The sequence below is a fragment of the Miniopterus natalensis genome, chromosome 17 (genome assembly GCF_054644295.1).
Source record: "Miniopterus natalensis isolate mMinNat1 chromosome 17, mMinNat1.hap1, whole genome shotgun sequence".
NCBI classification, from domain to species: Eukaryota; Metazoa; Chordata; class Mammalia; order Chiroptera; family Miniopteridae; genus Miniopterus; species Miniopterus natalensis.
In genome coordinates this window covers 33,693,389-33,706,595 of record NC_142097.1, presented here as the reverse complement: position 1 = coordinate 33,706,595, position 13,207 = coordinate 33,693,389, and the positions used below count along the sequence as shown (strand labels likewise).

Sequence of the window (13,207 nt, the reverse complement as noted above, 5' to 3'; positions counted from 1 at the left end):
CAGTGTATAAACTACTCTGAAAAAATAACTTTCTAAAGCCCCTTTTCATATCTGGCATGCCATTATTTTGCTAAATAATACCTAGAAAGCTTAAAAGTTAATGTTTTAGGAATTAAAGAGAATCATCCAGGAAGAGTTCTTGGGTTATGGACTCATCTTTAAGAGCATTCTTCTATTTAATTTGTCCAGGTGATGGCGTGTCCTTGTTGATCTAGGCAAGTCATTACAGCTGCCTTTGTAATAACAAAGAGGGTCAATAGTAGCTATTTTAGGCCTTATCTGAGTTATTCTCAGGTAAATGATGTGTTATGCCATTGTTCTGGACAAGATATCCTTGATTTTATAGTTCACTTCTGAAGAAACACGTAGAGGAAAAACATTGATGTGATTCTCAAGACATGTGAATGGTTTTTATTAAGCCATTGCCTTTTGAGTCAGACTCAGTCTTCAGAAAATCAAGCATTATAGATAACTTTTATGTCCTATTGTGACGTAAATACAGTAGGACTTCCCTTAAAAATGATGGGATTGAGTGTATAGACTATATATATTTAAATTACAGTCAAACCTCATTTCTCGAACATCTCCCGTCTCAACCAGACAAACTTTCATGCTTTCATGCTGATATCTGTATGATCAGTCACACGTCTCTCAGGTGACGAAGGAAGGAATGCGGGAGTATGAGTCAGTTCGCCACTGTTAACATCTCAGGATATTGTGCTGTGGATATTTTTGTGGGGTTTTGTGTTTTTTTTTTGCTTTTGTTGCTGCTTATTGTTATTAGTAAATTTTCATTTTTTATTCTACATTTCATTTTCTTTTTGTTAGATTTTCACTTACATTTCATGTCTTTTTTGTTTTTAAAGTGTTTATAGATTAAACAGTACAATAGTCATGTACTGTATATAAGAAAGGTTAAAATGGAATCATTTGGGGGTCTGGAACAGATTAATTCAATTTACATTATTTCTAATGGGGAAAAATGCTTTGGTTTTTGAATAGCCTTCCGGAACAAATTAAGTTCGAGAACTGAGATTCCACTCTACTAGGATACTTAAGTTTACTGGGTAGTGGTCTCTAAGGATTTACAGTATTATCAATTATTTTGATGATTTTCAGGCAGCCCTTGACATTCGGCAGTCGGTGTTTGGCGGCAAAAATATCCATGTAGCAACAGCTCATGAAGACTTGGCTTATTCTTCTTATGTTCACCAGTATAGCTCTGGGAAATTCGACAATGCGCTGTAAGTTCCATGTTCCTTTTTAGTGAGGGGTTAAATGCTGTTGCTATTGTTTTGTTTTGTTTTTCCTAATGCACATTATTTAATGTACTTTATGCATTACATTTGTCTTCCTGGAGCTTTAACATGATGCCGAAAATGTTCTTGACATATTTTAAAATCATACCAGTTTATAAGCCGTTCATTTATAGTTTATGTGGTTTAGTATTGAGACTTGTATATCTTCGTATAGAATATAACTTATGTTTTGAATATTTTTTTCAATAATTTTTCTTCGAGTAATACAGTAGTAGCCTCTTGCTAAAAACTGCTCTGGGATGGTGGGAAAGTTTTCAAGTTTCTGTAATCTTGGTTGAACAGCAGCCCTGGGTTTAAGAGACAAAACATTTAGCCCATGGGAAGCTGTGACTTAGAACTGAAATCCTCACATGAAGCCAGTATCAAGGCTACACCCTCAGGGAAGGGATAGACTAGGAAAAAAAATTTTTGCTCACGGCAAGAGACACAACAGAGGAACTTGTCATAAATTCCTCATAGGGTAATTTATAACTACAGCCATGTAGCACTCTTGTGTTCGGGCATGATGCCTGCCAGGAACTGGTAGGTAAAATAGACAATTACCTTACCTTCTGCTTGGCGAGATGGGCTATAAACAAATAACCAAACCTGTTGGGTAAGGATGCATGCATTGAGGAAGAATAAAGTAAGCTAAGACTTTAGAGAGAGATGGGAGGTTATTTGGGGACTTTTGTATAGGCTGGTCTAGAAAGGCCTTTTAGTGAGGAGTGAGCCATGTGGATATTCAGGGGAAGAGCATTTCAGAGACAATAAGTGGAGTGTAAGAGTCCTAGGTAAGAACATGATTTGCATTTTCAGAAAACTGCTAGGTCTGTGTGACTAGAGGGGGAGGAGAGAGTTGTTTTTGAAAATGGTAGGAGATGAGGTTAGAGAGGTAGCCCAGTAAAAGATCATTTTGAACCTTGTAGGCTATAATAACTTCACAGTTTATTCTGAGAGAGGTGGGAAATCTGTTGGATGTTAAAATTTCAGTTCACAAGCAGATGGACATTTAAACAAACAAAAAACTTGTTCTTTACCACAGATAGTGTTAGAAATTCTATCAGTATTATAAATTGTGGATTTTTAAAAAATGCTTAAATCACTTGTAATTAAAAAGAAATACCAGAATACACTTATCTGTGTTGTTCATTTCTGTCCAAATGGTGCCTGAAATTTTAATTTTGATGACTCAGTGTTGGAGGGAGGGAGGGAGGTAAGAAGGCCTGAGAGGGAAGGGGGGATTGAGGAAGAAATGCCAGAATGTATCTATTTGTATTGCAGATTTCATGCAGAAAGAGCTATTGGTATCATTACCCACATCCTACCTGAAGATCATCTTCTTTTGGCTTCTTCAAAGAGGGTGAAAGGTACCCTTTGTAATTTAGTCTCCAATATACAGTATATTTATGTATGTATTTTTAGATTTCTTTAGGTATCAACTGTAATAGATGTCTAGTCTCTGATATTTTTAAGTTGATATGTGGTATAAAATAGGGGTATTTGTTTATTTCTTCATGGGTAGTGCTTAGGATTAGACTGTATCTACATATTTAAAGTATTTGCCTGCAACTTGATGTAAGAATTTCCAGTGGTTCTTAACAAAAGGTTGTTTGCTTCTCTCATATTACATTGTTAATAAGCAAGCATGTCTAGCCTCCCTCCCTCCCTTCCTCCCTCCCTCTACATGCATTCATTCATGTATAACAGAAAGGATTATTGCACAGTAACATGGATAGCAAACTGAAGATGGATTTTTCACATGCCTTCAGCTTTATAGTGCAGGACTCTGAAACTCAACTGCATATATCATATTATCCTTCCTGCCGCAAGGCTCTTAACAAATACCACTTTCTTTTTTTATTTTAATTTTTTCTATAATCACTGCCAAGCCCCTTTCATTTAAGGCATTTATTTTGCAACATAATTGGGTCATACATGTGATAACTGCATGCACGTTGGATAAATTTTACCTAAATTCTGGAACTGGGCTCCCCCACCCCCCAGTTTGCATTTTTAAAGTTGCACAAGTTATACATGATCAGTGTGAAAAATGAAAAGATAGAAAAGAGGAAAAAATAAGACACCCGAAATTTTACCAATCCAGAATCAACATTTTGGTGAAGTATTTTTAGACTTTTTCTTTATTCAGTAATGAAATAAGTGAATATATTTTTTCTTAGTTTTATAATCTGCTTTTTACACTTATGAACACTTTCCCATATTAGTTCATGGTAGGTATATATCCTTTTCTCTGATATTTTTATCCTCACCTTTGTTTTTGGACCTTTATATTGTTTTAACCTTTTGTTCTTTAAAAATGCTACAGTGAACTAAATCTCTTTTACTTTTGTGCACATGGACAGTTTTCCTAGAAATAAAATTACTTGGTAAAAGACTATTGTTAAGACTTTAAGTGAAATTTGAAAACTTCATTGTGACTTTAAAACTGAACTATCTTCATGCCTGATTTGGTTGGTCAAGTGAGTAGGAGGAAACCAGTTATTTTATTTTATTATTTTATTTATTTATTTTTAAATATAACCTTATTGATTTCAGAGAGAGGAAGGGAGAGGGAGAGAGAGAGAGAAGCATTAATGATGAGAGAGTCGTTGATCGGCTGCCTCTTGCACACCCCACACTGGGGATCGGGTCCACAATCTGGGCATGTGCCCTGACTGGGAATCAAACTGCAATCTGCTGGATCATAGGTCGATGCTCAACTGCTGAGCCACGCCGGCCAGGCGAAACCAGTTATGTTAGTTGTATTTGGTTAAAGGTTATATTTTATAAAAGTGTAGTTTCAAAATTTTCAACTGTGCTTAGGTTCTCCTTGACACAGTTTCATAACTTCAGACATTTTGTCTTTTCCTTTAAAAAACAAATCCCCATCAGCAAAGTATAACAGTCTAGTGCAATATAAATAAATTCTGCAAACTAATTTGATGTACATTATTGTTTTTTCTTAAATTTGAAATTCATTAATACTATACAAAATAGAATGACCCCCCAACTGTACTTTTTTTCAGTAAAGTGCCAAGCTTTCTTCTTTACCAGTTTTAAACCATATCCACATATAAATATATACAACAAACATTTATAGCACTTAATTTTAAATTATATGCGCAGATTAGCTTTGATAAATGGTTTGGAAGTGCACTAATTTCATTGCTTTCTTATTCAGCACTTATTTTAGAGGAGATTGCAATTGACTGTCATAATAAAGAAACTGAACAGAGGCTGCTTCAAGAAGCTCATGATTTGCACCTATCTTCACTCCAGCTAGCTAAAAAAGCTTTTGGGGAATTCAATGTACAGACTGCAAAACACTATGGAAACCTTGGAAGACTTTATCAGTCAATGAGAAAATTTAAGGTAGAAGCATGTTTTATTATAGTTTTCTTTCTCTAAATAATCTTAAATAAAGTATAATCTTAAATATATATTCAGTAATCTTAAATAATAAAGTACACATTTACTTTACTCCTATCTTATTTCATTGAAAAGTTGAAAAAATATCTAGTATAAAACAACATAGTCAAAATATGTTTTAAAAATCCAGACCATGGATAAATAAGAAATATATCAAACCATAAAGGCTAATATGCTTGTTAAACTTAAAACATAGCTTTTATGTAGGTTAAGTATAGCAAATGGCGTAATGTCTGGCACATACTGGGTATGCAAGAAATATCAGATATTAGAAGTATTATTAATTGTAGCAATAAAATTTACTGAATTTCCCTTATAGAATTTTGGGTTATAAGTTTTTAATAAAGTCCATTTTAGGGTCACAATGAGGAAAGGATGAGAGCAGCTGCCTAAGACATTTATTTTTACCTGAAACTCAATCTACTTATCCCTCAATTCACCTGAGTTTAGTTTGTCAGAATAAAAAATGTCAAAACTCCAAAAAATAAAAGAGTACTCCTGTGTAAATTAACATGCTATAGTATGGAACTTGAAGCTTCACAAGGTTCGGTTAAATTTTAGAGTGTGTTAACTGAAAGAAATAATTTTCATTTTAGAATGCTTTAGTGGTATGTTCTTCTAACAACTTTTTATTACCGGGACAAGTTTTCTCCTGTCATTTTTGGCATAGAACTATTTGGCTATTACTATTACCAGGTTATGTACATAGCTTCCAAAAACCAGTAATGCTTCCCATAGTTAACAGTTGGAATAGCATAGTATATTCTCTGTTCTGATTACCTTATGACATCCATAAAATATCTTTAGCATTTAGAAAAATCTTGCTAATTGGGTAAGAATTGTTGACATAAAAAGTACAATCTAATGGTTTGTATGACTTAATGATTTTTTTCAGGAAGCTGAAGAAATGCATATCAAAGCAATTCAGATTAAAGAGCAACTTCTTGGTCAAGAAGATTATGAAGTCGCCCTTTCAGTGGGACATCTGGCTTCTTTATATAATTATGACATGAATCAGTATGAAAATGCTGAAAAACTTTATTTGCGATCTATAGCAATTGGTATGTTATTTTAAAATTTCTTGGTCAGTTGATTAGAGATGAGCATATGTGTTGTATAAGGGAAGTGTTGTTACCAAGACTGAAATGAGTTTAGAGCTGCCAAGTATTTCTAGAAACCACCTAAAAATTTTCTGGAACATTTTGCTGAACATGATTTATTGATGTTGAAACCAGTATGAAAAAGTATGACACAATGTCAAATATAGGCAAAGGTAGTTAATAGGCAAAAGTGGTAATTTTAAACTATTTGTGTAATTATTACCCCCTCTGTTCTCCTGGATTTAATCATACATCAGGCATACCTGTTTTTTAACTTGATATTAATGGAGCCATACAATATATATTTTTATATCTCTGGTTTCTTTTGGTGAACATGAATAATGAAAATCATCAGTGTTGTTTCAGACCACTATTGCTTGTTAATTTCCAGTGCTATAATAATATATTATTAGATAAGTATATTATTTGTTTATTCATTCTACTGCTAATAGATATTCAGAACAATTTGGATTGTTTCCAGTTCGGACTTATATATCACAAAATAAGAGACTATGATCATCATTTAATGTTGTACCTGTTAAAACTCTCCATTTTTGTATTGACTCGTGTCTTTTTTTTACTGGTTTATAGAAGTTTTTTAAATATAATATGGACATAACAAGTCCTTTGTTGGTTATATGTGTAGTAGGTAACTCTCACTGCTTGTTTTTTTGTTTTGTTTTTAAATATATCTTTATTGATTTCAGGGAGAGGGAGAGGGAGGGAGAGGGAATCAAGCTTTACTGCTTGTTTTTTAATGGTACCTTTCAAAGAACAGAAGTTCTAGATTTTAATGTAATCAAATTTATTGGGGTTTTTTTCTTTTATGATTAGCACCTTTTGTATTCTGTTTAAGAAATATTTTCCTACCTCAAAGTCATAAAGATACTCTTTTTTTTTTTTTTTTAAATATATCTTTATTGATTTCAGAGAGAGGAAAGGCGAGGGAGAGAGAGAGATAGAAACATCAATGATGAGAGAGTCATTGATCGAGCCCGCAACCCGGGCAAGTGCCCTGACCAGGAATCGAACCCCGATTGCCTGGATCCTAGGTCGATGCTCAACCGCTGAGCCACGCCCAGCCGGGCATGAAGATACTCTTTTAGAAGATTATCTTCTGGGAACTTTATTTTACCATTTCACATATAGATCTGCAGTCCTGAAATTGATTGTTCATGATGTGATGTAGGGATCAAATTTCTTTCTTTTTTCCCCTGACCGAGAACCCCCTTTTTTTTTTTAAATCCTCACCTGAGGACATGTTGGGGTTTTTTTAATTGATTTTAGAGAGAGTAAGGGAGAGAAAGAGAAATATCTATGTGAGAGAGAAACGTCAGTTGCCTCCAGTATGCTCCCCGACCGAGGATTAAACCTGTATGCTAGGTATGTGTCCTAACCCGGAATCAAACCTGAAACCTTTTTGGTGCATGAGACAGCGCTCCAACCAACTGGGCCACCTGGCAAGGGCAACCCAGGACCATTTTTCAAAAGATTGACCTTTCCCTTCTGCTGTGCTACCTTTGTCATAAATCATGTATCTCTGTATATGAGGGTTTCCCATTCATAATATTTTGATTTGCTGAACCCTAACATACACATAAAGTAGTTTTAGAATTAACCTATAGTACTATGAAAAACAAATGTACTACTTAGAGTTCAATCTTTGTTGACAGTTTTTTTTGTCTTTAGCATGAAGGTATATACTCAGCATACTTCAAAATTTACTTGGGTTATTACCCTTCCCTGTCCCTCATGGTCAGTGTAATTATTTATTCGAAACATAACTAGGTTCATTTATTTGTGTTTGTATAACTTTTCCCCCATTTATACTTACTTTCTTTTTTGAGTATGTGAAATATTAAATGTTCTAAAAGTCAGAACAATAGAAAGGTGTATGTTCATAGATGTGTGATTTCCCCCTAATTTTTTCTACCTACTTCTCACCCACTTGTTATGGGTAACCAATCTCATTAGTTTCTCATTTACCTTTTTCTGTGTATCTTTTTTGCACAAATGTTCAGCTATATAAATATTTTTGTTTTCCCTTTCTTACAAAAAGATAGCATACTATAGGTACTTTTATACTTTGCTTTTTTTTTAAACTTAACAATATACCCTGTAAGTCACTCCATTTCAGTTCATAGAGAGCTAAGAGCCTCCTTTGTGTACAGATGCATAATATAACATTGACCGGATGTACTGTTGTTGAACCATTTCCTATTTATTCTCATTTGTGTCTAGTATGTTGAAATCATGAAGAGTAGTACTATAGTGATTAGCCTTGTACATTTGCATTTCTCCATTGGTGGTGCTGCTGCTGTTCTTTTAGATCTCTTCAAATCAGTACTTCAAACTGTGAAATTTTATTCTGGTGAAGTCAGCTGCTTTAGACAGAAAAAATTTTGAGACTCTTAGAGATAGTTTATGGGTAGGACTGAATTGGTAAGCTCTGATACAAGAAACGAATTTGTTCCTTTCAGTGGATTAAAACCAAGCCACCCTGTTTAAAGAACTAAACTTGTGTTGTCTTGTAGAAATCACTTGTTTCATTATTTGAACTTTCTTTTTCTTTTCTCTTTTTTTGTTTTGTTTTATTATTTGTTACCTTCAGGGAAGAAACTTTTTGGTGAAGGCTATAGTGGACTAGAATATGATTACCGAGGTCTCATTAAACTTTACAACTCCATTGGAAATTACGAGAAAGTGTTTGAATATCACAATGTTCTGTCTAACTGGAACCGGTTGCGAGATCGACAGTATTCAGTGACCGATGCTCTTGAAGACGTCAACACCAGCCCCCAGTCCACTGAAGAAGTGGTGCAGTCCTTCCTGATTTCTCAGAATGCTGAGGGACCGAGCTGCTGAGGCATGACCTCAGTTAACTAATTTACCTTTTCCCAGATTCCGGGGAATTCATACTGTGAAGTCAAAACCATGTTGTTTTTTGGGGCTGGAATTTGCATTGAAACACTGGTCCAGTCCATTGGCCCTATTTGGGTGATCCCTATCTTGCAGAGTGTCCATAGGAATAAGCATATATTCAGTTATATTCAGCATGTACCGCATGTATAAGTAGTCTGGCCCATATTTTCAACATAGTAGAACAAACAACAGGAATTTTTTTTTTTTCTTTTTAAAAAATAATTCATTTTGCAGAAAGCTTGAAAGGAAAAAAAGAACCCCTAAATAAAACTATTTAAGAGTTTAAGAGTTGCATTCTTATTATGTAAGGATGATTTTAACAACTTTTTAACATATAATTCTTCCTTGTGGAGGTATTCAATACTGTACTATAAAGAAATTTCATGGGGAACACCTTTATATGCAGTATAGGAAAGTTAACAGAAGTACTAGTTGACTAGTACTGGAAGAGGGACATCCTGACTTGGGTTTGGCTTCCTGACCCAGAGTAGTGTAGATAAGCACTCCAGAGCGCTATTACAAGGGAAGGGCTGTCAGATTCATCTGTACTGGACCAGTGTTGATCTGTAAGTAATAGAAAAGCTGATAGGCCAGCAATTTTAACTCTTGGTTTTTCTTTGTTTTCTTTTCTTTTGGTACAACAATGCAAGATGCTCTGATAGCATTTGCTAACAGGACCAGGAGGATCTAAAAAGGACCAGCCTAATGTAGAAAGGGTTAAAGGGTTATTTGGACCAGAGGCTTTAGATTATTATTTTAGCCCCTGCATTTACCTTTATCAGTAGAATGATTTCATTTAGATGTATAATGAAAAGTGATAATGCAAAATTATATTCATGTAATAGACAACAAAACTAGAGAAATTTGGCAATTTAAGTGGCATAGCTTTAGTCAAGGTACACAGATGGCAATGCCATAAGAAAGTCTATAATATCTGCTGCAGCCATCCCCCTCATTTTAAATGTTACCCTAATAATCAATGCAGTTAACAAATATACTGGCTAAGAGTCATGAAATTTCTCTTGTCCAGATGGGAATTTTAGGTTACTATATGGTTTGTGGGGATTAATAGAAAAATGAATGCCCCAAATAAACATGTCTTAGAAATCTTTCGTTTTTATGGTAAAAGTACAACTAGGTCATTTTAGTACAACTGGGTCGTTTTATTTGAAATTCAAGAGTCAAATGGAAAAATCCCCTACTATGTCTATTTCACTAACATGTCTTTTTCTGTTTGTTGGGTTTTGATTTTTTTTTTTATAAGTCAGATTACTTAATGTTGCGGTAGTATTCAGATTTGACAAGTGTGACATGTAGCAATCCAAGCAACGAAAAGGTCTTTTGCTGTTACCTCAGTTCTTACTATAGTGGCCTGTTTGGTGCCTCTATAGTTAAGAATCAGGGTTTTCCCCCCTATTTTCAGGGGTTCATGACTTGGCTGTTAGAGATGTTATTCCTGGCTGACTGCCTGGAGTAGTCTATGGGTGAGTGGATGTGTGTTGAATTTTGGTTTTCTTTTAACATGCATGTTGGGATGGGAGGGGGGAAATATTTAAACTGTCCGCCACATTCAATACAGAAAAATTAATTGGAGATTTCAGATAAATTTGATTTTAAACACTTTTTTGGACTTCCTAGATATAACCTTGTTTAAAATTGTTACTTGCAGTTTTGTTAGCTATGAGCCAGTATTTTTAAGTCCCCAAGAGGGGATTGACTGGGGGAGGTACCTAAAGAGATGACACAAGCCCAGATCCTGAGATGATAAGTATGTGATTTCAAAACCTGAGTTTATTTGTTACATTGAATTATTTTCTTTTTAATTTAGAAAAGAGTACATTGGCACACCTGCATCTCCCCCCTCCCAGTTAATTGCAATCTAATGCCAAGAGGCACCTCTTTATTAATTACCAAATAGTCTGTGTGACCAAGGACTAACATTTTTAAGTTACTCAGCTCTATCCTCATGGGCCTCTATATTTAATACCTCCAAAGATATTTTTAGGATAGGCTTTGTATACTTTTGTTGGTTATTTAGAGTCCTGTGGTATGTTTGTGGTATAGGAATGTCATGGTAATTGTTTTTCAATAAATATTTTGAAACATGTTTCCATATGAAGTTTTTTTTAATCTATATTTTTTGGTTTTGTGCACATATAACATTTCCTAGGATAAAATCAAGCAATCAGGCAAATGACTTAAGGCCTCATTCAGTTTGAGCGTAACTTGAAAAAGCAACATGATATTAGGAGCCTAGGGTCACAGGGTGATAATGTTAAGTGGCAGCCAGTTTTATCTTTAATAAAAAATCATTATTGGTAGTTTTCCCTTATTACTGCTACTTTAATGTAGTTTTCTGTAAATCCATGCACTTTGACTTAATACAAATACTCTAGATTGAGAAAAGAGATTGCCAGCTTGTTAGTGATGTAACTAACTTAATATGCTATTATTTATGGTTCTAATGAAGAATAATACCCTAATAATTTATAGTGTGGGATTTATCCGTTCAGTAGGAATGTTTAGGATAAGTTAGAGGTAAATGGCACCATGATTTCTGGGGTTAACAAAAATCTCCCAAGGAAGAAAAGAATAAAACTTACCTCACAATAGCTTTCAAAATTTTCTCATATGGTAGGGTTGTGTGTAAGGAAGCTTAGATCAAATGAAAGATTTTTCTGGAAGTTCAGCAAAGTAATGTTAAGAAGGGGCCTTTGGTCTCATCCTCTCACTTTAATTTCTCTTACCCAGTCTTTTTCCTAAAGTTTGGTGCTACTCAAGTTGGGTGCATCAGGGAGCTTTCTAACACTCATGAGCCACACAGTGGTCAGTCACTTCTGCATTCAGTTTAATAGAGCCAATTGGGTTTTTTAGATCATAATTCTTATGGAAGCATTAGGACCCTTATTACCATGAAAGTCCTGTCTCTGCTTAAGAATGAACTCTGTTGCTTCATAGTAACCCCAGTGTAGTTATCCCAGTATGCCTTCATTTTTTAAAATAAAACATTTGACAAAGATCTTTGTTCCTAGGCTGTTTGGGAAGCGTTCATAATATGGTGAAAAGTAAGTACAGAGGCTGCAACCTTATAAATAGTAAGAGTTGCCACGTGGCTGCTCCTAGTGCAAACAGAATGCTGAACAGTAAACACATGCCTAAAACATGATTGAAGCTTTTGACCATACTTTTGAAAGAATCGTTTGCTAAGTAGCAGGTATAGTTAACTGCCAGTTGGTATTTATTTCCCCCCCACAATGTGTAGCCTTAGTACTTCCAAACTGTTCTTTTTCTGGATAGCAAAGTTACTACTGGAAAAGTACTTATTTATAATTAGTGCAAACTTTTTTAAGAGTTTTATTTTTACTTTAAAATTAACATATTTCATCTCTTGGCTTTGGAGAACCTCAGATCTTGCTAGGAGATTCTTTTTTTAAAAATCTGACATTTGGATTAATCTCCAGCTTGAACACTAATTGTATTGTCCACAAATCTCAGGAATGTTTTAGGCAGAAACTGGTTTTACCCTGTTGGTGATCTGAAGGAGTGTACTTTAGAATTTATTAATACCCTTCTTTAATTGCAATCCTAGGTATCGATAGCATGAGTGGCCTTAGTGAGTTCGTTGAAGTGTACATTTTTTTTCAAGAGTAAAATTTAAGATTAAAATATATGCTATATATAGATATCTAGAAAACTCGGTTTGTGGTGCACAAATTAAATGTTGGATCACTAAATAACTGTTGCAGGTACCATTTGTGTAACATTACTCATTTCTGTATATTCCTTTTATGGGAAGATATGTTGCCATGGTAACTAAAAACTTTTCATTTTAGTTCTACTTTTATGATGTGAATGAATGCTACATTTTATTAAATATTACCAGGTCAGTACTATTTTTATACTTTATTAAGCAACAGGGGATTTTAGTTTAATAGACTCAAAGTAAAAAGCTCTTAATGAAACAAAAGCAAATCACTAACATTTCTTTACATGAGAATCCCCACTAATAGTGCCACAGTAATTTCTATAGAAATACCTAAGGTCATTGATAGATTTTTTTAAAACAATTCTTCATTGTGACAGAATGACCTTTCATATCATCTTTATCACAAACTTGTAGTACCCACCATTCTTTGTAACCATTAAACCATACTGAGTATGTTTGTAACCAGCATTGTGATATATTCTGTACTTGTATTGCTAAAAATGAATTATTGACCTAATAAATATAGTGTTCCTGCATTCATAGTGTATCTGTTTCCAATTTAGTTTAAGCACTTTTGACTGGAACTTGGGATTGTTTAAACATTGCAGACTGTTTTCACTGGAGAACAGTGTGAGAGGTGTTGGAACCAGAACAGAAGTGCTGTTGTTCAAGAAAAGTAAGATGTGTCGCAGAGGAGGCACATTGTAACAGCATTTGGAAGTGGTGCCCATGAAAGTACGTTGGAAAAG

General features: G+C 34.4%; 1 protein-coding gene across 1 annotated transcript in view; it reads left to right on the top strand.

The window, feature by feature from the left end:
* The window catches only part of APPBP2 (amyloid beta precursor protein binding protein 2), a 34,640-nt gene extending 21,646 nt beyond the window's left edge, over positions 1 to 12,994 (top strand). Inside the window, exons 9-13 of the mRNA XM_016203565.2 lie at positions 1,120 to 1,244; positions 2,583 to 2,668; positions 4,483 to 4,673; positions 5,626 to 5,791; positions 8,442 to 12,994. Of these exons, the coding sequence (XP_016059051.1) occupies positions 1,120 to 1,244; positions 2,583 to 2,668; positions 4,483 to 4,673; positions 5,626 to 5,791; positions 8,442 to 8,695 (822 nt within the window). The 3' untranslated portion in view covers positions 8,696 to 12,994. The remainder of the gene's footprint in view (positions 1 to 1,119; positions 1,245 to 2,582; positions 2,669 to 4,482; positions 4,674 to 5,625; positions 5,792 to 8,441) is intronic.
* The last annotated feature ends 213 nt before the right edge of the window (positions 12,995 to 13,207 follow it).